Source organism: Dendropsophus ebraccatus, chromosome 4 (genome assembly GCF_027789765.1).
Source record: "Dendropsophus ebraccatus isolate aDenEbr1 chromosome 4, aDenEbr1.pat, whole genome shotgun sequence".
NCBI lineage: Eukaryota > Metazoa > Chordata > Amphibia > Anura > Hylidae > Dendropsophus > Dendropsophus ebraccatus.
Window position 1 is genome coordinate 145914054 of NC_091457.1, and position 25117 is coordinate 145939170.

The 25117-nt window shown below is 40.6% G+C and overlaps 1 protein-coding gene across 3 annotated transcripts; it reads left to right on the forward strand.

Moving 5' to 3' along the window:
* Positions 1-444: 444 nt before the first annotated feature.
* On the forward strand, positions 445-23738 carry LOC138788936 (G-protein coupled receptor family C group 5 member D-like). 3 transcript variants are annotated; one of them, XM_069967345.1, is made up of 4 exons: positions 445-535; positions 10666-11610; positions 19227-19291; positions 21505-23738. In XM_069967345.1, exons 2-4 carry the CDS (start codon positions 10701-10703, stop codon positions 21598-21600), a joined length of 1071 nt encoding a protein of 356 aa, XP_069823446.1. In that variant the 5' UTR covers positions 445-535; positions 10666-10700; the 3' UTR covers positions 21601-23738. The 3 variants fall into 3 exon arrangements, with proteins under 3 accessions (XP_069823446.1, XP_069823449.1, XP_069823448.1); XM_069967348.1 differs by having other exon boundaries at positions 525-577; XM_069967347.1 differs by lacking the exon at positions 445-535 and adding an exon at positions 8069-8156.
* Positions 23739-25117: the final 1379 nt, after the last annotated feature.

Consider the following 25117-nt stretch of genomic DNA (forward strand, 5'->3'; position numbering starts at 1 on the left):
CTGACATGGACAGAGGTGGCAGCAGAGAGCACTATGTCAGGCTGGAAAGAATACACCACTTCCTGCAGGGCATACAGCAGCTGATATGTACTGGATGTTGATTTAAAAGAAAAATTTGGGGGGTGAACTACCCCTTTAAAGTCCAGTATCCCAACTGTTTAAAATATTTCACAAAAGTCTGTGGAAGCTTTAGTGTTATCTCAATTACTAAAGAAAACTTAAAGACCATGTCCAGGTAACATTTACATTTATAGCTAATTAATTACATTGTTGTTTTTTTTTAATTGTTCATGTCGTGACACAAAAGCCAATCCATGATACAGGTCGGGATCCTTCATTCCTAATGCTAGCTGTAGAACCCTCGGCGCACATTTCTTTCCCAATGTTGTAAGGAGCTGCCAGACAGGTCCAGGTGTGTCTCTTCCTTGCTTTTCTTTCCAATTTTTAACACACCCTCTTTTGTGACAGAAACCACTTGAGGGTTTATAGATTGCTAGAATACACCGGCTAAGCAGAACACAGGAGCGCTAACAAGGTATGTGATAGCATCACGGCATTAGATAAGCACTGGAATAAGGTAAGATACAGCACGGCATCTATTAGGTGATAGAAGAAGTGCCCTAAGCCATGTACTGTGATATTGTATATTATTTATTATTTTTTTTTACCCTTTGCACCCTAGTTTAGGGTGAGTCTCAGTAAACTTAGGGAGACTTGTTTTAAGGCAATGCTTTATGGGAAAACAATATGCAAATTAACTCCTTCAAAGTAATTATGTAAAAGTCTCTGATTTGGCTAGGTTGAGAATATATTCTAACTATTATAGAGTAATTTTGCACTCCCTAAAATGTAAAAATTGACTGGCCTAAGTGTTGATTTGTAGTTTAAATGCCATTTGAGAAGAAGAATTATAAGGCTGGGTTACACATAGGATTTTAGTCAGTATTTGGTTAAATTTTTGCTAATTTTTAGTAAAAGTCAGGAGTATTTTCAAGTCATAGAAAAAAGTTCACATTATTTCATAAATGTTGTACTCTGTATTGGTTCTTCTCCAGGTTTTGGCTAAAAATATAGAGAAAATATTAAACAAAATACTGTGTGAAGCCAATCTAAAGGCCTCTTTACGCGGGCCGATTATTGGCAACAAGCATTTCTAGAATTGCTCATTCAGCCAATAATCAGCTCCTGTAAAAGTGCCAATGATCAGCTGATGTGTGGAAAAATGCCAGCTCGGCTCTAAAATTTATTGTTACCAGCTGCACGTTCTAGTGGCCCACCTGCACGATTTATCTTACCTTGTAAAGGCACTGCAAATGAGTGCCAATCTCGAACTCAAAAACTACAGTGGAATTTTATGTTATGTGTGAAACCCATCTTAAGATGGAAAAACACGAACCTTTTTGGAGCCCAGCACAGGAGGTGATGCAGAAAAGAGGAGATGTACCGGTCTTTTCTTTTAAGGAGACCTGTCACCCCCCTGTCCCGGACCCCGTCCTGCCACCGAGATATTCTGTCTGAAGCCACGTGTGCACTCACCAGGGATGAATCCGACGTCCATAGAGAATGACTGGAGCAGTCATTCTCTATGGGCGTCGGACTAATCTCTGGTCAGCGCATGACACGGCGCACGGCTTCGGACAGGGATATCTCGGCGGCGGGACGGGCTCCGGGACTTCTCTGTAGCGTCGGTGCACCGGAGGGTCGGCCAGGCTCTGTCCCGGCACGGGGGTGACAGGTTCCCTTTAAGCTTAAACTAGAAGGAAACGGCTTGAAGAATGAACCTTTGTCTTGGTGCAACCACAATGTCCTGGGAAACTTGAGACATGATCCTTTTTATTTAGCACATTTAAAAGGGTTATTCGGTGCTACAAAAACATGGCCACTTTCCCCCCTCTCTATTCTCCAGATTGGGTGGGGTTTCAAACTCAGCTCCATTAAAGTAAATGTAGCTTAACTGCAAACCACACCTGAACTGGAGAGAAGAGAAGGGGAGAAGTGGCCATGTTTTTGTAGTGCTGGATAACCCCTTTAACATCTTTCTGGACCTTTCCTCAGACCACTTCATGACTGGTCCTGAAACACCTTACATGTGCTTACTAAAAAGTATCATCAGTCAAACTCAAGTTTCCTAGTACGTTGTGGTTGCACCAAAGCAGGGGTCAATTCTTCAGCCCACAAAATTTACACTTTGACTTCTAGTTTCTACATTTCAATAGTGGAAACAGTCTGAACCCCCACAAGGACTCTCACAGGGGCACTCTCAATTTTTCCATTTTTCTATTAGGGTTTCTTTATGTTTTTGCTTCTTTTTCTGTTTTATGGAAAAAAAAAACTGCATCAAAAACTGCCACCAAATTTACTTGTAATTCTAGACCTAAATACATGTATTTTTGCCATATAAGTGTGCCTATCAATAAAAGAGACATGTCAATAGTTTTTATCGGTCAGGGTCTGAGTGTTCAGCCCGGGACCGACCAGGACTGCTGTGCGTTCCTCTCCCCACTCTGTGTGAGCTGGACGGCTCCATACACTTAGGGCCCTATTCCACCGGACAATTATCGTTCAGATTATCGTTAAATCGTTCGAATCTAAACGATAATCGTTCGGTTGAAATGCAGTTAACGATTAACGACCGAACGAGAAATCGTTGATCGCTTTATAAGACCTGGACCTATTTTTATCGTTGCACGTTCGCAAATCGTTCGCATTGCATAAGATGTCATTCGGTCGTTTGCAATAGATACGTACGCAATAGCGAAGAAATAGTGAAGAAAAAACGATTGCAATTACGATCATAAGTAACGATTATCGTTCCATGGAAATGAGTGAACGTTTTCAGGTCTTTCGCAATAGCGGTCGTTTGAGATTGTTAATCGTTAACGATTATGCAAACGATAATCGTACGGTGGAATAGGGCCCTTACATTATTCGTCCAACAAGGTCTCGTGACACAGAGCCGAGAGAGAAGATGCTGAGTGTGAACTTCTCCTGGCTCGTTCTCCTGATCGGTCATGGTCTGAACAGCCAGACTGTTGCCAAAATTTTTTTCTAATGACGGCCACTCTAATTACAGAAGCATGTATATGTAAAATCCCATTCCCAGTAACACATGTAAAATCTTTACATTTGATATGTAGTTTTCAGTATTTTAGTGTGTATTGATATGTTAAATTCTGCTATGTGTCCTGAAAAGTGATTGATGTCTGACACAGATTGTGATCAGGATTACTTTCACAATGTAGTATCAGTCTATTGTGGTATATAATTACTAAACACAGTTTCCACATATCTATCATCGAGATTGGAGTGATGCATCCTGGGATCTGTTTATGTAGGTCAGATTGATGATTTGATAGGATGACTGTATAGATATAATTTACGTCAATATAGTATCGGTGGAAGAGGTTTATAGGTCTTGTTGACCAATGGATTATGATGATGACAGCTAAAGTAAATGGTGGTCTTCTGCCTCTCCTATAACGGCACATTGCAAGGGACCCAATGGGATTGGGGATTTTGACATGTCTAATACTATTTTCTCACAGGGCCTAAACCACAACCAGATGTGTCTGGCAGCCTCTTTCTTCTCTCTCCGTATTAAGAACTCTTTGTTGTGTATTGCGGAGTTGTGAGAGATAGCTGTTCTGCCAAATGAGTTATCTAATGTGTGTGAACTTAGATAAGGATTGAGCACTTACACTAACGGGCGTCGATCCTTTTGTACTTGGAGAGATAAGAGGAGTGTGGCAACAGCTTACCTCACCTGTCGGCTGAATGGCAGCTATTGTGTAGTAAGAATGAACACTCACCATGTTAGAAAAAAATCCTTTGACTCGTCCTGGTAAAAAATACATCAGGTGTGCAGACACTTCGTGGTTTCCAAGATAAACATTCAAAGGAAAACAAGGTGAAGTCCAGCACCAGTAAGCATATTCTTCTCTATTATATTAAGCCAACAACTTTGGGGAACTTGGTACTTGCATGGTAAAGACTAGAGATGAGCGAACCTTGAGCATGCTCGAGTCCATCCGAACCCGAACGTTGGGCATTTGATAAGCGGTGGCTGCTGAAGTTGTATAAAACTCTAAGGCTATGTGGTAAACATGGATATGGTCATTGGCTGTATCCATGGCTTCCAGACAACCTTAGAGCTTTATTCAAGTTCAGCAGCCCCCGCTAATCAAATGCCGAATTATCGGTTCCGGATGGACTCGAACCCAAACCCAGTTCGCTCATCTCTAGTAAAGACATCAGACATGTTACCAGCATGTGGCTCTTGATCCCTCATCAGGGATCAAGAGCTTCATGCTTGAAAGGTGTCTGAATATTTTTCTGTACCATGAAAGCACCATCTTTTTAATACAATTAAGAAGAATATTTTTATGAATTGGTGGGCTTCACCTCTTTATTTATTGTGTATAACTAGGTTTACTGTGTTTCTTATATTCATTTTTGCACCCAAAGCCTTAAAGGGAACCTGTCACCCTGGCATTCGGGGCAGAACCCACCCTACCGCTGATCATATACTTACCCCCTCCTGCTGGTCCTGTTCCCGATGCCAGTCTTGCTGTGGAGAAATCACTGCCCGCCTGTCTGTGCACTAAATATGCAAATGAGCAGCAATTTCCTTTGGACATTGGACTCATCTCATTTGCATATTGAGTGCACAGATGATCCTTTATCCTAGATCCTTTATCCAGGGGTAGGGTGGGTTCTGCCTTGTGTGCCAGGTTCCCTTTAAAGGTCCCCATATACCTTATACTTTAGTTGGGCAAACCTTCCACTCACAGCGGATACGACCATCAATCTAAGGTGTATGGGGCTCTCCGGACTGTCCGCCAACAAATAATGATGTCGCTGCAGCTTACCCCTCCCTTCTCTTCAAAGAACACCAGAACGCTTTGCCACACCAAACGTTCCTGTGTACTGGAAAGACGTATCATTCGTTCGTTGGTTGTTCACTTCACATTGGGGCCTCTCTTCTCCACCCTATACACCTTCAATAACTGTTATCTTCCACATCCTAAATATGCAAAACAGGAGTCCGTGGAGCCTCAGTTGCGAGTCTCAAAACACGGGATAGCCAGATATCACTAGCCTGTTGCCACGGGGTTCCTCCATGATAGGGAGAGCACCACACCACCCTGATAAATAGCCCCTTAAGTCCCACTCGGTTGCGAGTATTGGAACATAAATAGGGAAACACCAGGGTGGCCCCTTTTTGTCAATGACTAACTCAAGGTGCGAGTATTGCGATCATGACAAGGGCTTGCCAAGGCAGGCTTCCATCCACAGAAAGCCGTTTCGGGGTGTTTGCCCCTCGTCAGTGTGGAGTAGGATTCTGGCTAGTTGGGGCAATAGCAAATCGACCAACAAAACACAGTAATCACTGAACTCAAGGAGAACAGTGAAAAAAATTTCCAATGAAGTACTCAATCAAGAGTCTCCACTGATGCCCCCAAAAATTTAAATATGCAAAACAGGAGTCCATGGAGCCTCAGTTGCGAGTCTCAAAACAAGGGATAGCCAGATATCACTAGCCTGTTGCCACGGGGTGCCTCCATGATAGGGAAAGCACCACACCACCCTGATAAATAGCCCCTTAAGTCCCACTCGGTTGCGAGTATTGGAACATAAATAGGGAAACACCAGGGTGGCCCCTTTTTGTCAATGTCTAACTCAAGGTGCGAGTATTGCGATCATGACAAGGGCTTGCCAAGGCAGGCTTCCATCCACAGACAGCCGTTTCGGGGTTTTTGCCTCTCATCAGTGTGGAGTAGGAGTCTGGCTAGTTGGGGCAATAGCAAATCGACCAACAAAACACAGTAATCACTGAACTCAAGGAGAACTGGACGCCCCTGTATTCTCTATGGGGAGGGATAAGCCACTGCCAGACAGCTCCGACAGCGGCTTATCTCTCCAAAAATAGTGGAGTTGAACAGTAAAAATCGATCAAGCCCAACCCCTATCTCCACCAACATCAGTCTGGAGGCCATTATTCACTGTATATTGATGTCCACACCTGCCTCCAGCAAAAGTATAGAGTGTATGGGAACTGTAAGCTGGTTTACCCTCCTCACCCCTTCGAGAACACATGAACGCTTGGACGAAAGTCATTAAAGGTTTAGTAAGATGATGTACCACACATTAATAACATTGCATTAACTATATAACATACCACACTGTCAGACAGAGGTTGTTATATTACATAATTTCCTATACTATGGCCACATTCTGTAACCCTTCATGGCTTCTACTCGTATGTAATAAAAACTCATTGTCTATCCAGCTAACATGATACAGGACAATGGAGTACATCTCATTCTTCAACTTTATAACACTAGTTAGTTGAAGCTTCCCATGATCCCTTTATTAATTCTTGTCCTGTTACAGAACAACCCTTGTAAAGGTAATGTCATGTTGGTATTTGGCCACCATATAATCATACAGGCTGACACATTCTATAGTCTTGCGAGAATGTGAGGTTGACTTATATTAACTTTTATATGAGATGCTCTGAAGCTTAGACCTGACTGTGGCTGCCCAGCATGGATTACACCATGTGTAATAAAAACCTATACAGATTTCCGATATGCTTTCTGTATTAGTTCTCATGTTTTTCAAGTTTTCTGCTTTTAGTCATTCAACGTGAAGCTTTTATTGTTTCATTCCGGTGGATAATATTCTGGTGTGGTCATCAGATGGATACTTAGGTTCTCGGCACAGACACAACTCTTCTATCCAAACTGAAGTTATATAACTGGATGTGCGCTTGTTTGTACATAACATGACCAGGAAAGATAGAAGTTCCTATTAACTGACTGCAAGCAGAGCTCCTATAGGGGTCACAGTGAAAAGGAAAAAAAAATTGGCTTACGTGAGATTTTCTTTTCCTGGAGTCCGTAGGCAGCACAAACTATTGTTGTGTTGCCATAGGACATCTAGGAAGGAAAAAAAATTGGCTTTCGTAAAATTTTCTTTTCCTGGAGTCCATAGGCAGCACAACTTATTGTTGTGCTGCCTATGGACTCCAGGAAAAGAAAATCTTTAGTACGTCCAGGAATTCAAGATTGATTGTATATTTTTCTGAGAATCATTTACAGAGCCTTTTACACGGTCTGATGAGTGTGCGGCCATGGCTACAGGAAGGATCGGTAGATTGTTCCTTTGCTTCAATGATAAAACGGAACAGTCATCTAAGGAGCAAGCGCTTGCACGTTGCACTGGCCCCATTACACAGACCATATCGGTCTGATTTTTGGTGGGGCCAAAAGTCTGTGACAATAGGGAAATGTAATATACCTTACCTACTTAGCCTTTTTGTGTGTTTTTCACCCTTCAGTGGCAGACAGTCCACTCCTAAAGTGAGGGGTGAAAGGAACTGCCAGACTCTATAGACTGCATGGTAATACACTAACATTGCACTCTGTCTATGATGCCTCCAGCAGTTCCAGACACTGCTCACTTTTAGGGCGGATTGTCTACCTGCTGGAGTATAGTGAAGGTATCCTGCCACGCGCACAGAATGGTAGGTGCCTTTTAACTCAATAGCAAGTGCAGCATCATCTTAAAGAGACCCATGACTAGTATTGAGGGGACATGCCAAGCGGTTTGGATTTGTTCTCTGAACGCAAACCATCCGCGTTTTATTCCCCGTGGCTACAGAGGTTGGATGCAGCCCTAAGGCAGCCAGGAAAACATGGATATATGGCTGTATCCATGTTTTCCAGGACTTCCTAGGGCTGCATCCAACTTTTCCAGCCTCGTGGAATCAAACGGCGAGCGTTTGGGTTTGGAGAGCGTTGCCGAACCTGAACTGTTTGACCGCTCAACACTACCCATGACTTCTCTGACCTGTCTATTTGAGTAAATCCTTGTATGTCCCTTGAAATAACAATTCTGAATCATCATGACTAAATAGTCAACTGGATGTTACCAATTGGGGGCATGTCCCTACACAGTCTGGTACTGGCAGCTCTAATTGGATAGTAAAAGAGAGTGTAGGGACACGCCCCCAATTGGTAACACCCAGTTGGTTATTGAGTCATACCTTGCTAGTAAGGATAACAGAGGAACGGAACAAGACAGTGGTATAAGAAATGATGCTCCAGAATTGTTATTTCATGGGTTATACAAGGATATACTAAAAGAGACAGGTAAGGAGAAACCAAAGGTTATCTTTAATGCGTTTACGTTGTAGTGATTATCAATTGTTTCTTTTGTTTTGTTTTTGTTTTTTTTCCCTCTTAAACTTCTACGGTTCGTAAGGTTTTTATTTTATCTTACAGTTATATGATTTTTTTTTTTGTTCAAGTTGTAATTTTTATTGGTACTTCATATTTTAAAACCTGGAAAAAACACAAACACAGTTGTGCAATTCTTTGGGGCAATAATTCTAAGTTCACTGTATGGTAAAAACCATCTGTTGGCTTTAAAATGCTCCATGCCACCATATTCTGCCCTCTAACTTTTTACTTTTCCATTTATGGAGCTGTTATAGGTCTCATTTTGGCTTCATGGGCTGTAGTTTTCAATGGTACTATTTTGGGATAGATGGGAATTTGTGATCACTGTTTACACCATGTTTTTGGAATGTGGTTCAACCACCCCCCCCCCCCCCCCCCCCCAAAAAAAAAAAACCGTGCATTTCTGATACATTATATTATAGCCATTTCCGGACCGGGCTAATGTTGGCCTTAAGGACCAGGGTCCAGTTTTATGCGGTTATACCTATTTGATGCTTTATAATGATTGATGATTTTTCAAACATGGTGTAAAGTGAAACTGGCTCAGTTGCCCCTAGCAACCAATCAGATTCCACTTTTCATTCCTCACAGATTATTTGGAAAATGAAAGGTGGAATCTGATTGGTTGCTAGGGGCAACTGAGCCAGTTTCACTTTACACCATGTTTGATAAATCTCCCCCATAGTACTTTAGGTTAGAGGTAAATTTTGGCCGATATCCATACAATTTTCTTTTTAAAAAATGCCACCATTTAATGAAAAAAGGCAACATTTTCATTATGCTTTTTCTTTTCTTCTACATGTATTATGTGCATTGGGGGATATGGAGTTTATAGGGAAACATGTATATTTGTTTTTGCCCCATTATTGTTTTAGTTTTTTTTAACAGGTTGTAAAATTTTACACATCATTTATGAAGCAGTTTGCGCCATTTTAGAGCCGTTTACACCAGCTGCACCATTTTTTCATTTTTCCGCTCTGAGAGTAGCTACTTTTTAAGCCAGATTTATCATGTGCGATTTTTTGTTTTGTGCAAAGTTTTTTCGCCAAGCTGTTCGGGAAAAAAAAACAGAAAACTTTTGCAGGATTTATCACTGAGAGCTTTTGTGCCTGTTTCATCTGAGGATGTAACTGTATGTCCATGAGCAGAAATGCTGTGCAGAAAAGGATGTACAGTCACATTATTGCTCCTAAAGGCATTAATAGCTTAGATATTGCTGCACATGCCAATACCAAATATGTTTTTTTCCTTTATTTAAAAAAAGTCCCCCTAAATGGTTAGAGTGATCATACAGTTCACTGCAATACTGTAACAGTTGAGTGTACTGTCATATTGGCATTTTGGTAGCTCTACTTGCCCATGGCAAACTGTACTAGCAAAGAAACTGTTGAGAAAAAGATAAATGTTGGTTGGAACACAGTAGTGGATTATAATAGGTCCATTTCAGGCGGTAGCCAGGGGCCCTGAGGTCCTGGGGGGCCCATGGCCACCCAAACAGGCTTATACTTTCAGTGGTGTATCGTTCCTGGCAACAGTTCTGCCATGATTTCCAAACAATCACTGCTTTTTTACCTCGATTTTGCACAAATCAGGGCATCATGACATAATCTATCTGGTACTATGTACACCTCACTAGTGCTGCCATAGTTACAGTGGGGTGGGGGGCCCAGGCTTGGTGAAGAGCCCGGGGCCTATGGGAAAGTTAATCTGCCCTTGTTGGAACGTGAGCAGCATCTGATGTGTGAATGAAACACAATAATCTATTACATGATATATCAAGTGCAGGGATTTTACTTTTTCATTGGTTTACTGTTCACCACAGTGACTGATCGTTCACTTTCACTAGCAAATCTGACATGAGAAGGCTTTGGGCTGCCATGACGTCCAATTGGCAAAGGTGCTAATCAAAGTGCCAACTGTCAAAGGGCTCCCTAGATACTGCTGTCGCCATTGCCTGCAGCATCTAAAGAGTTAATTGACTGGCATAGGAGTGATCTCTGATGTCAGACAGTGATGGTGAGCGCTGGCTGCTGAGACCAGCTGGCACTATTAGACTCAGTAGGTGTTTGTTATATGCTGGGAAGGGGTTAAAAGCAATAAAACGAACAAACCACCTTATTAGTCTGTAAGTACGACTCCCCAGAGTATACCTCCGACTTTGTGTCGCCTGTGATATGTATACATTACCAAACTATGAAAATGGAATGCCAACATATACGTGGATGGAAAGGAATAAGCCACGTTGACTTTTATGGTCTGAGTGTAGTGAACTGGCAACTTTTTTTAGATAGATAGATAGATAGATAGATAGATAGATAGGAGATAGATAGATAGATAGATAGATAGATAGATAGATAGATGAATTAGATAGGTGTCTATACTTTTACTGATCGTAACCATTTTATATTTTTCTCCGTAGGTCCCAGCAGTGCTGGCATACAGGCCTAAACCAAGATGTCTTGTAACGTTGGTGAAGACTTCATCTACTTGTGCAGCGCACAGGATGCATGGGGCATCGTAGTGGAAACGTTGGCAGCAGCTGGGATTGTGTTCACTATTGCTCTCATGCTATCCCTGCTCATAGTAGTGCGACGCATTTGTGACAAAGCCAAAAGGGAGTTGGTTCCCATTCAGTTCACCTTCCTCATGGGCACACTTGGAATCTTTGGTCTTACATTTGCCTTTATCGTCAGACTGAATAGAACCACTTGTCCAACGCGTTTCTTCTTATTTGGAGTCCTATTCGCTATCTGCTTTGCTTGTCTTTTAGTTCATGCCAGTAAATTAGTGAAACTGGTTCGAGGTTGCAAGGGTATGTCATGGTGGGTGATGCTAATCTTGCTCTTTGCCCTATCCATGGTGCAGATTATTATAGCCATTCTTTACGTAGCAATCTTTTTGGGGAGAAATATGGACCAATGCGATCGCAATACCGCCGATCTTCGACAACGTAACATTGACTTTGTGCTCATTCTTGTCTATGTTATGGCATTGATGGCTGCCACATTGCTGGTTTCAATGATCGCTATGTGTGGACCTTGTAAACACTGGAAACGGCATGGTGCCCATATCTATATAACAATGTTTTTCTCCATTGCCATTTGGGTAACTTGGATTGTTATGCTTCTAAGAGGGAATATATCTCTGGGTACTGATCCTGAATGGGATGACCCTGTGAGAGCCATAGCTTTAGTAGCCAATGGTTGGGTTTTCCTCATTTTGTACATGGTTCCAGAGCTTTGCTTGATGACCAGACACAATGCAGATTGCTGCAAACAGGGCCAGTGCCAGTCACAACCACATCTTCTCCGGCGAACTGTTGGAATAGAAAACCGAGTATTCACTCAAGAAGATATATCCCAAGGTAGGTGTTCATGTGCTATAGATATCAACCATTTCTAACTTCTTACTTTTTTACTTACGTTGGTTTTGCTTTTCACATTACCTGACTCTAAAGTACAAATGTTGCAGCAAAATTATAGTAACAATAGTTATCTTACCGAGTCTAACCTGCATCCAATATACAATAGAAAAACATGCAAATATCTTAAACAAAAAGAAAAAAATTTCATCTGAGCTCACACTATCCCTTTAAGGTTTTACATGACAATTATGTAAAAGTAGGAAGAGCAGGCGTGAGCTATTTTTAACACAATTGAGTTGTATAAAAAGGGTGTAGTCACACCAGAAATAAGTGTCAACTCGTAAAACCAAAAATGCATACTTCATAGGATTATCTTAAACACAGCTAGTCACTAGGTACAAATTGAATTTGTTCTGAATTTCCCAAAAAATTTGTCAATTTAGCAAATGTAAAGTTTTTGAGATTTGTTTAAAAAATTCTAAACTCCTGACTGCTCATACTACTACTACTAACCTTACATATCTGCACATCTCCTGCCTTGTCCATCATGTTCTATACTGTACTACTACCACTACTACCCTACACAGCCACACATCTTCTGTCTGATCCATCATGCTCCATATTGTACTACTACTACTACTCCTACCCTACACAGCCTCACATCTCCTGCCTTATCCATCATGCTCCATATTGTACTACTACTACTCCTACCCTACACAGCCACACATCTTCTGTCTGATCCATCATGCTCCATGTTTTACTACTGCTACTACTACCCTACACAGCCGCACATCTTCTGTCTGATCCATCATGCTCCATATTTTACTACTGCTACTACTACCCTACACAGCCGCACATCTTCTGTCTGATCCATCATGCTCCATATTTTACTACTGCTACTACTACCCTACACAGCCGCACATCTTCTGTCTGATCCATCATGCTCCATATTGTATTACTACTACTACCCCTAAACAGCAGCACATCTCCTGCCTTCTCCTATACTATACTGTACTATTCTATTTCTACCCTACACAGCCGCAAATCTCCTGCTTTGTCCATCATCTTTATATTGTACTGCTACTACTGTGTTTCTCTGCAAATAAAACAGACCTTTCTGGGGAAAAAGGGGCATAGGGGCCTAGGTGTTATTTCTGGAGAAACGCAGTATGCCCCTACACTGTGGCCCCACTTTATACGGTAGTTAGTTGATGCTCATCCAACCAGTGTCAGGGATCTGATCAGCTGATTTTAACCAGGGCTTGTTTTTGGAGTAGGTCTACTCTAGCTCTACAAACATGGCACTACTACTATCACACAGCTGCACATCTCCTGCCCTGTCCATTAAGCTCCATACTGTACTACTACTATTACTACTACCACTCCTAAACAGCTAAACTCCCCTGCCTTTACCACCATTACAACAGATAACAAGGGTAATATTTATCCTTGATGCGAGCATCATGAAGACGTGTAAAGAGTTACAGAACATTCATGCTCCACTGGGAATTCTGGGAAGTAGGATATGCAAAGCAGCTCTATGATGCCCCCCATTCGGAGGTAGCTTTCTCTTCTCTACATGTGTTTATGACACCGTCGTCAACAAGGAACATTACCTCTTTGCTCCCTTGAAACCCCTCTGCAGCCAGCCAGCCCCCTGCTCTGTACTGATGAGGGGTAATAACCCCAAAACAGCTGTCTGCAGATGGGTAATTCTCCTTCTGGAGAATTTTCTGGCACTGATCTGATGTGAAAGATACACACTCATCTGAACCAAGTGAGCATGTGTATGGCAAGGAGAAGAAGAATAGGTGTTCAGGCAACAGCTCATGAATGTGTATGGCCACCTTCTTTTTCTTTCAAATCAACTGGTGTCAGAAAGTTATATAGATTTGTAGTTTACGTATATCTAAAAATCTCAAGTCTTCCCATACTTATCAGCTGCTGTTTGTCATGCAGGAAGTGTTGTTTTATTTTCAGTCTGACACAGTTAATCCCCATAGAAAACCTCTCCTGCTCTGGGAAGTTCCTGTCTCGGCCAGAGATCTCTGCACTGTGTCAGACTGAAAATAAAACAACAAGTAAATTACAAATCTATATAACTTTCTGACACCAGTTGATTTGAAAGAAAAATATTTTCACTGGACATCCCCTTTAAAGTGTAAGTATAATTTGTGAAAACTTCTGACGTCATAGTGATATGTCAGAAGCATATATCAGTGGGATGCCGGGTGCTGAGACCCCCACCAATCGCTAGAATGAAAAGTCAGAAGTGTTCGGCAGAATGCACTCTGCCCCTTCATCTCTGCTAAAACTGCAGTCTTCTAAATTATAATGGAGCCTATGGAAGCTCTGGCTGGAAGTTCCATAGGCTTCCATTATAGTTTCGTAGACTGCTCGTATAGCAGCCTACGGGAATAATTTCCATAAAGTGGAGATGAAGGGGCAGAAGTGCTCAGCAGTGCATGCTCTGCCCCTTCATCTCCGCTTTATGGAAATTAGCGGGGGGCTCAGCACCCAGACCCTGACCAATACAAACTTCTGATGTGTCACTATGACATGTCAGAAGTTTTTAATAAAGTTAGCTACACTTTAAGCAACGGACCAATAGATCTATAGCAGATTACAAGTTTCATTGTCATGGACACATGTGGTGGTCTGTGGATATTGAACATCAATATGCCCTTATCTCATGATATATTAGAAAATTATTTCCCCTTTAATAATAACATATAAGTATTTGTATAAATATACCTGTTTAGAAACAATGGGCACACCTAGAAGTAGTTCTTAGTATGCTTTACTGCTACTTTGCTTCACTTAATGTGATTCTTCACTCTAAAAGATGGAGGGGAGTGTGTTTGGTAAAGGACGGGCAGGGTAGTCATCACCAATTGGAAATACCTATCGGTGTTTTAGTGAGTAATTCTGTTTTTCCGTATCCACCTTAATGGCAAAAGAATGTTGAGTGGGGAAATACGTCAAACTTGGTGAAGTGTAGAGTAAGTTTTGATCTAATTGAAAAGATCACGTATTTGGTGACTCACATCCAACCCGAACACACCCATCACGGGACAACATGTTGTTGAAAATATATACTTAAAAGGCAGGTGTAGCATTAAAAGTGCAGGGGTGTATCCATCTGTGAGGTATGCAATATAAATAGCTGTATATATAGAACTCTGATCTGATCTCTCAGACATGCACCCACAATGCTAATTACCATTGAGGAAATATACACAGAAATGTGTTTGTTGAAAAAACTTGTCATACAAATTGAGTAACCACCCCGTCTTTGGGTAGTTTCCTATAAATTAGGCACCCTCATATGGGGTTCCCAACAAGATAACTAGATCTAAACAGATATAGACTTACTTATAATCAGCTTTGTTTTGGCATTGGGTATGACCACCTTACAGAATCCATTAAGATGGTCGCACATGCTCAGTTCAACTGCAATCTCTTGGTCTATCCCACAAGTATATTCAGTTAGTCTCCACTGCTCCTGCAAGCAAAGAAGATAGTGAATAGTGTGTGCAGCACCACACATTGCACAGCATGGCGACAGATTAGAGGACAGATAAGGCAACAGATAAACCAGGAAGTGATCAGATAAATGGGGTCGAAGAAACGCTTCTTTAGCAATTGGCTATTCCTCTGATACATATGCATGCTAAACTCTCCTGCATCTGTCACTCCTAAAGCAGCATGCTTGACTAGTGCTAAGTCTAAATGGGGAACATGGGATGCCACATTGATGAGATTAGTAGGGCTCTTTGGGAGACAATAGGCAATAAGCTTTATTTTAGAACAACACCCTTCAAAGGGGAAAAATCAGCAGGTTATTCTCCTAACAGTGCTCCCAGCCGAAGATGACAACGGAGACTAACAGCGTGGGACCAGCGCAGAGGAGGCGCCTCCTCAGTATCCCGGGCGTTGTAGGGAACTATCAGCAGGTTAGATTGGTCTAACCTGCTGATAGTTTCCGTTCAAAGGGGCAAAAGATAAAGGAGCATACAACAAAGTTGTGCCTCCCAAACCAAATAAAAACCATAACCATATCATTAAAAATATTAATTGCATTTTTAGTACTTAACATATTATACTTTATTACTCACAGTAGCTACCCCCCCCCCCAACATTTAACATTAAGTACTATGATGTATGAGACCTGCAAAAAGCTTCTCTGTCCATCTTCCTTTCATCTATACTGTTCTATAGAACATAAAAGTTTTGTTAAACTGTATATCTCTTAATATTAGTATAAAAGCATAGTATTATAGGACATTATAGTGTAAGTATAGGAATATTGTAAAAGTATAAATCAGCACTTAACAGTAAAAAAAAAATGTATAAAACTATGGGATTGGAATATTTTATACAGGCATAACATGGTAACAGTGTGGTATAAGAGACTTAAGGGGCAGATTAACTTTACCATAGGCCCCAGGCTGTTCACCAAGTCTGCCCCCCCCCCCCCCCACTGTAACTATGGCAGCACTAGCGTTGTGTTCATAGTACAAGATAGATAATGTCATGATGCCCTGATTTGTGCAAAATTGTGGTAAAAAAGCTGTGATTTTTTTGCAAATCATGGTAGAACTGTAGCCAGGAGACATTACACCACTGAAAGTATATGTTTTTTTGGGCGGCCATGGGCCCCCAGGAGCTCAGGGCCCCGGGCTACCGCCCAAAATGGACCTATTATAATCCACTACTGGCCCCTTGGTATTAGCAGTCGGGGGGGGGGGTCTCAGCATCTGGATCCCATCCAATCAAACATTTTGTCATGTCACAATGAAAATTCAAAGTTTTTTTATTTTAAATGATGGGTATCCATCAGCAGAAGAGCACGTCTTCTCCTTAAATTTTACTGAACTTTCTATCATAATGGAAAGTAAGACAGGTGTACGGCAGAGTAATAAGTGGTAATAAAGATGTCCCCGTTTTCCGTATTAAACTATATAATTATATACACTGTATATGATATAGTTAAGTCAAGAACATCCCTACTTAAAGAGGAATTATCAGTAACCTGGGAGTGGTAGCACGGATAAAAAGCGCTCTTGTTCTCAAGGTGCCTATTTCCCAACTTATAGAGTCCCACTAGTAATTATAATGTCAGTAAATATGTAGAAGGGAAATACCAACCAATCCCCATGTAATTTTACAAGCTACTGTTAAAAATATACAAGGACAGGATATTACGGTAGAGCACACTCATGTAGGAGGCTAACAAATGATCTAGAAGGATCTGACACGTAAGGACAATTTACATTGAATTTCCGACATAACACCACACATAACCCACATAATAATTTATTTTATTACTCTAATGATTCTGGTGATATACACTCAAGAACATGATGCCATATAGTGCTTATATAGCACCACTGTAAAGGGTGAAAAAACATATGCATAGAATACAATAGGGTAAAATAAGGCTAATAACTATATACTACTTACTAATACTTTATTACATATTCTCAATACATACATACACTTAAAGGGCAACTCCTGTGGAAAAATTCTTACAAATCAACTGGTATCAGAAAGTGCCAGGGATTTGTAATTTACTTCTATTACAAAAAATATCAAGTCTTCCAGTACTTTTCAGCTGCTGTATGCCCTACATATTTATGTCTATGACATACAGCAGCTGATAAGTACGGGTAGACAGAAATATTTAATAGAAGTAAATTACAATTTCCTCCCTTTGTTGACAGCTCAACTAGGTTACAGACCACCACTCTGCTCTTAAAGCCGTGGCCTGACTGGTGTATACATATTTAGATATTATACAGTGTGTATAAAATATATATATATATAAATATTTATCCAAATCATAATTACATTTAAATAAGACCACTGCTTTTAGAGCAGAGTGGTGGTTGGTAACTTAGACAACGAGATGTCAACAGTGGGCAGGAAAGAGCAGCATATCAGAAGAAGGAGACAAGTTTTGTTAAATGAATATATTTGCAAAATTATTTAACTTAAAGTGAAGTCCGGCAAAAAATTTTCTTAAAGTATTGTATTGCCCACCAAAAGTTATACAAATCACCAATATACACTTATTACAGGAAATGCTTATAAAGTTCTTATTTCCCTGCACTTACTACTGCATCAAGGCTTTACTTCCTGGATAACATGGTGATGTCACTTCCTGGATAACATGGTGATGTCACTTCCTGAATAACATGGTGATGTCTCGACCCGACTCCCAGATCTGTGTGGGCTGTGGCTGCTAGAGAGGATGATGGCAGGGGGATGCTCAGTGTCCCTCCAGTGCCCTGTGTCCCTCAGTGTCCCCCTCCTGTCATCCTCTCCAGCAGCCACAGCCCGCACAGATCTGGGAGTCGGGTCGTGACATCACCATGTTATCCAGGAAGTGACATCACCATGTTAACCAGGAAGTGACATCACCATTTTTATCCAGGAAGTGACATCACCATTTTTATCCAGTAAGTGACATCACCATTTTATCCAGGAAGTAAAGCCTTGATGCAGTAGTAAGTGCAGGGAAAAAAGCACTTTATAAGTATTTCCCTTAATAAGTGTATATTGGTAATTTCTATAACTTTTGGGGTGTAATACAATACTTTAATAAAGATTTTCGATGGACTTCTCCTTTAACAAGCCCTACAAGCTAAGGTTTCTTGGTTGAGATGAGCATACATACCCCTTTAACCCCTTCATGTCAGCAATACGTACATAAACGTTTCTGCTGCACATACCCTGTGCAACAGGAGCGTATATGTACGTTCTTGACTTTTTAGAGGGGTTTGGTGTGTGCAGGACATCAGTGTCCCGGGAGCCGAGGATGATAACAGGCAGCTGTGATCCCGCAGCTGCCTGTCATTAACCCCTTCATCGCTGTGATCGCTACAGATTATAGTTTAAGGTAGTCAGTGACAGGACAAGCCTCTGTCACTGAGTGATCGGGACTAGAGATGAGCGGAACTTTCGGGCTTTCGGTCTGAAAGCCACTCACTCCAGTGTGATGCCTGCGATCCCGGGTGCATAGTTGCGCTCCCGGGAATCTGCGGCCGGGATCTTCCAGGGCATTCAAGATACATTCCCTGGAAATCCAGGGAATGTATCTTGAATTCCCTGGAAGATCCTGCCCGCAGATTCCCGGGAGCGCAACTATGCACTTGGGATCAATAGATATCCACACTCAGTACACATATACACTTAATATATACATGTGCAAAAGTCATACATTTAGGAATATATTAAGAATATCCAAAAAACATGTATTTCTATGTGTGTAACTGATAACCATACTGTAGCCATTTCTATCCTGTACCCTTAGGCTGGGTTCACACTGCGTTTTTGCAATCCGTTTAACGTATACATTTTATGGAAAAAAACGGATGCAATTGTGTTGGATCCGTTTTTCCATTGACGTCCATTATAAAAAAAAAAACGGATCGAAATGGATGCGTTTTTTTAATGGACACAAAAGTAGTGTTGACTATGTTTTTCTGTCCGTTAAAAGTAACCAATTAAAAACGGATACGCTGATTGCAAAAACGCAGTGTGAACCCAGCCTTAGCTGCGTATTTAATGCACAGTCTCTTAAACATTTTCTCTATTTTTTCTTTCAACAGTCCAGGATTCTGGAAGGAGTTCACCCTCTTCTATTCCACAGTATGACGCAACACTAGCACTGAGAGTGAGTACCGCACCTGGGATAACGCTCACCACCTTCACCTTCAAGTGAAAGTCCACCTTGACTATCTTCACTTTCCAAAATCATATTCAAATATCTAACTAGGTCAAAAAGTATTCATCTAGTAAAATATATCTATAGTGACGGACATAGGCCTTCTAATAAAGATCTCTGTATCTTCTGTATAGGCATAGGGGAGATCTATCCTATTAAACCTTATGCATAGGAGCAGTACAGCAGTTGCCCATAGCAACCAATCAGATTGCCCATAGCAACCAATTAGATTGCCCATAGCAACCAATCAATTGTAAAATGGCGTTTGAAAAATTAAAGCTGGAATCTGATTGGTTGCCATGGGCAACCAGGTTTGCTCCTCTGCACCAGGTTTCATCAATCTCCCCATAGTTTTCAGATGCATTCTGGGTACCTGTAGCTAAAGGGCAAATGTAAGGATCTAAGCAACTTTGACAAGGACCATATTGTGATGGTTAGAAGACTCCAAGCAACATCAGAAGAGCATGTCTTCTGTCATATGTATGTTCACTAACTCTAAGGACAAGCGGTGAACCAATAAAAATGTGACATGCACCCAAGACTTATTGATGTGCCAGGCTATTCCGGTTTGGTCGGATCTTACAGAAATGCTACTATAGCAAAAATTGCTGGAAAAGTTATTTTAACACTATGTGTGATGTCACATGTTGTGTTCGGGGCTACATAGCTGCAGAGTGGCCAATGCCAACCCCTGTCTATGTCTGTAAACATCTACAGTAGGCATATGGGCATCAGAACTGGGCCATGGAGCCATGGAAGCCAATGGCCTGGTCTGATGAGTCACGTTCTCTTGAACATCATGCAGATGACCGGCGGCATGTGCTTCATATAGCTGGGGAAGAGCAGGAGCGGGTTTCTATGGGGATTTGCCACTGCTCTGGACAGTTCCTGACATGAACAGAGGTGGCAGCAGAGAGCACTATGTCAGACTGGAAAGAATACATCACTTCCTGCAGGACATACATCAGTACTGAAAGACTGGAGATTTTTAAATAGAAGTAATTTACAAATCTGTTGATTTGAATAATAATAATACAATGAATAATAAATTATTATTATTATTATTTTTATTATTATTATTATTATTTGACTAAATTATTTTTTCCCGAAGTACCCCTTTAAGGTGTTATCAAAGATTGGAAAAGACATAGCTGGTTTCTTCTAAAGAACAGTGCCACCCCTGTCCTCAGGTTGTGTGTGGTATTACAACTTGGTGTCATTCTTTTTTTTTTTTTTTTTTTTTTTTAAGAAAACTCATCTGTTTTTTCTAATTCTGTATAAGTTTTTTCACCATAGACTTTTTCCACCTATCCATAGGAGGTCTGACCATACATAGCAATGTCAGGATTTTTACAGCTGTCAGGAATCATGTAGCTTGAAGTTTATTATAAGGCAACAATCTGGAATCTTCTTATGAACACATAGCGTAAAGGGTGTTCATGGGGCAAATGAGTGTTCCTAGGAATAGTCATTGCTGACAACTGGTCTTTGTAGAAGGGACAGCCATTAACTAAACCCTTGTTCAATTCTTCAGTCTTGGGAATATTACTAACCGTATTTCACTTTAAATGAGGGAGTTGTTATCTATAAAATTTCCTATAAATTCTTCAAATATTATAGGATGGGATTTAATTACAGAGCGATGATTTCCTGTCCTAGTAAATCTATATATACAGTACACTACACGTTTTAGGTTGAGTAGCAGATGTTGATGGCAGAGTAACGTCTCCCGTCATCTATGGAACTGCCTAATGATTTTTCTGTTATTAAAGTCGTTCTATTTGCGATCTTTTGTTGCCTGGATTTCTACCATTTATAAATTGTTCCACCCTCATGAAATAAGGAATAGTAGTGACTCAAGACTGTGCCCAACGCTATCATTAACTCTGCCACTTTTGGTTCGCATAAAACCATATGACACTTGTCAGCAAGAACTATATTAGACTGGGTAACACTGTACTTTTGCTCTACATTATGTTCGTACACCTTCAAATTCCCAAAATACACAATATACTTTTCCATAGTGACAGAGGAAAGTATAAAAATTGTACACCAATGCATACCAGCAATAATTTTTAAACTGCCCAATTTTTAAAAAAAAAGTTATATATTTTTTTGAAAATGTAAAACCTTGTATAAAATATTATCTTCTCCGTTTACAGGATATGGAACCCTCAAAGGAATTCTCTATACCTCGCCCTCAACCTCGACCTGACGCATTTCTGCAGTATCGAACCCATGACTTGAGTCAAATGTAAACCTATATTGCACTGGACTTGACCCTTAATCTGTTCTCCAGAGGTTGTCATGTTCCTCCAGGATATGGAATCATCCCTGTTACATTTTGCTGACTTTTATGAGTAATCTGATCTTGGTCTAGTGGTACAACATGTTATTAAGGGATATTGTTAAGTGCCCAATAGTCAACAGGTTGTATTCAATTAGGAAAATGAGAGATGTACCTGGAAAAAAATGCAATATGAGACACAGTTCATAGACAATTGTGGTGCTTTAACTCTGTATAGAGCTTCATTTTCCAAGGTTTAATTTTCTATACAAAAATAATAAAATAAGTCATGCTTACCCTTCCCCTGCTGCCCATGTCCCATTGCTTCCTGGATCCTGCAGGTCTCTGTAAATCCCATTCCCTCTTATCATGGACATGTGACCACTACAGTCAATCAATGGTAGAAGAGGGTCACCACTGTGGCCAGTCATTGGCTACAGCAGTCATATGTCTATGTAAAAAAGTAACAGAGACTTGCAGAACACCCTAGAGTGTTAGGGGATCGGTTAGGTGTGTACGACGTATTAAAAAAAAAAAAAAAAAAAAAAGAATGTCAAGACAAACCCTTTTTTTATGACAGATAAATTCTTGCTCAGTGTCACAGTGCCATCCAGTGTTCAATAAAAAAAATTGAAAATGAGATTCAAATCTCAAATGAATAGTTACATACAACCTCACAAAAAATAATAATAATAATCATGAAAAACTGCACCCAGTCATCCAAGACTCATCTAAAAATATTTTTTCCAGAAAATTCACCAGTTAGTATTTATTTATTGTTCTTTTGAAATATGTATATTGTTACTTCATGAAGTGTAACCATAAGAAATGAGCTTCTGGGATGTTTTTGTATTTAAAATACAGTTCTCGATTTGGTTTCACCGATATAGTGCAGGATAGTTACAGTATATGTTTAAAACCATGGAAGTTAATGTTGGAAGAAGGTATAATAAGACTATAAATGGTGTACGAAGACAGGCCTACACCGACCTAAGATCACATGCAGTATTATGCAACGTCTGTTGTTCAACACAGGTAAAAAGTTACCAACAGGAACACCAAAATTTACAACCAAAAAATTGAATTAATTAAATTATTTTTACGGTTTTGAGTCTCCTGTAATTTTATACTACTGTTTATTCTTCCTGGCTACAGATTTATACAGATTGGGTTTTATGTACCATTTTGCTGTTTGTGTACTTTGTTTTCTGTTGATCTAATAACCTAACGTTAGGCTCCTCTTCTCGGACAACTCCCACAATGACATTAAGGAATTATGTTGTTAACGGAATTGCTCAGTTTACACGTTTTGTTTTCATGACACTTACCTAATATATTACTGTATATGACAGCATCATCTTGTGATAGGACCTCTGACTTTCACTTTACTAATGTAAACATGCTAATATATGTGGTTGTATCTTATGCTCAGAAAACCTCTTAAGGTGCCCATACACCCCCAGCAGATTTTGGTCTCCATATCTATACATACTCGATTTGCCCCAACCTGCATAATTCTTCTGTTGGGAAAGTGGAGTAAGCCACTGTCAAACACCACCTCTCCATCATTTGTTGGGGAGAATCAGGACACCCCAATACACATAAAATAGTCAGTACTATTACATGTATGGGCACCTTAAGTCAAAGCACTGAATAGAGGAGAGTTAGTTATCTGTATCATGAGACATGAAGGTTTTATATGTGTCTAGCACTTCTCCTTTGAAGTGGATAAATATTTATATTGTTGATGTGTGTTATTTTTATGTAGTTTTAGATAAGTCTTTCTCATATAATTTGTACCTATTTTCATGTAAGACAATCTAAGCCCAATGTTGGAGCTATATTGCTGTTTTCAGACTACTCAAATAGTACACCCATGTGCACTTAGGGAGCTTTTACCCACTGTGGATTTGCCGTACGACTTACCCAATACAAGAATAATGCAGTCAGTAGAACCCAAGTGCCAACCTAAGCGAACTCGTACTTACTGTAAGTTCGCTCATCTGTAATTGTCTTATATATGAGTGTGTAAATAGATCTGTCACCGATATGTAATATGTGTTAAATTATTTATCCTAAAACTGCAATAAAGGTATATACAAGAAAGTATCCTCTAGTGGTCTGTTCTGTATTTTTTACCTCTACTAAAGAATCTAAAGGTCCTTTTAGACAAAGATTTGTAGGCCGCAAACAAGCGCCAGTCATCGAGATGGCAGTTGCAATGCCTTTAAATGGCACAACAAATTAAGCGGCTGGGCTGTATGAACGATACATGTATTGTTCATGCAGCCATGGAAACTGACAGCACAGATATACATATATCCGTGCTGTCAGTTTCCAGATCACACAGCAGTACATACTTACCTAGTATTCTGCTGCTGTGATCAACTGTCCTATTCTCCCACTTTCCCATCCAGCTGCTATGTCTTGGGGGCCTGAAGATACAGAGGCTTCAGTGGACTTGCTGAACTGTTCGGGTTCGGCAATGTTCTTCGAACCCGAACGCTCTGCCGCCCTAGGGAGTCCTGAATTTCAATACCACACACAACCTGAGGACTGAAATTAAATTTGAATTCTGGTTATCCCCTTTAAGTCCCTTGGATGCTGGTATTTTTTATCAGAAGGTCTTTGAAAACTAGGTGCCTCCTAAGAAAAAGTGGACTTTATTGCTGGCACTAACCTTCAAAGAGTTTTGTGCAGTTCCAAACTTCATCAGGTTAATTCTTTTTTTTTTCTTCAATAGAATGCCCCCCCTAACTCTTGGTATTAGGTGGCACCCTAGAACACTGGTTACCATTTTGCTAGTGCTGGGTAAGAAGCCTTTGATGTAGCCATGTGGGGGTCAATGAAGTGCTACAGGGGGGCTGTTTCTACCTGGAAAGACTGCTGCACAGTGTGGGAAATACTATGTTTTATATTTAAAGTGTCACTGACATTTCACAAAACATTTGACAGGTCATAGAGACAGAGTGTTCAGACCCACGCGGTCCTCTCCCGGCTCTGTGTCACGTGATCAGTCGGACTTAAAATGGAGCTCTAGGGAGCCTGACTGAAAAGTCCTACTGATCACGTGACACAGAGCTGGGATGGGACCGCACTTAGGGTTTACTCCCAGCTCTATCACCCGATCGGTACAGATCTGAACACTCAGACCCGGAACGATCAAAATTAATAATTATCTTTTTTTTATTAATTTTAAACATACAGTTGAAATAAACAACTAGTAACGGGTTGGTAAACGCCCCATGCAGGGGGCTCCCAATAAAGGAGATAAGAACAATAGAAAGGTAGTAAGAGCAATAGAAGTGGAGAAAAACTCTTGAGGTTGAAGAAACAATACAACACCATGTCAGCTAAATAACACTATCCAACAACAAAAACAATATTGGCTACCTCAGGTGGGTATGGTGCAGATGAGGGGGTATAACGTATAGGATAGACCCTATCAGGCCAAGAAGTCAGCGAATGTAATGCATAAAGACAAGGGT

What these genes read in the sequence shown, in the direction of transcription:
- LOC138788936 (XM_069967345.1), top strand. Translation starts at nt 10,701, where the DNA reads ATGTCTTGTAACGTTGGTGAAGACTTCATCTACTTGTGCAGCGCACAG. An exon ending in TCAAGAAGATATATCCCAAG is followed by an intron (nt 11,611 to 19,226) that starts GTAGGTGTTCAT and finishes TTCTTTCAACAG; the next exon opens with TCCAGGATTCTGGAAGGAGT. An exon ending in ACGCAACACTAGCACTGAGA is followed by an intron (nt 19,292 to 21,504) that starts GTGAGTACCGCA and finishes CTCCGTTTACAG; the next exon opens with GATATGGAACCCTCAAAGGA.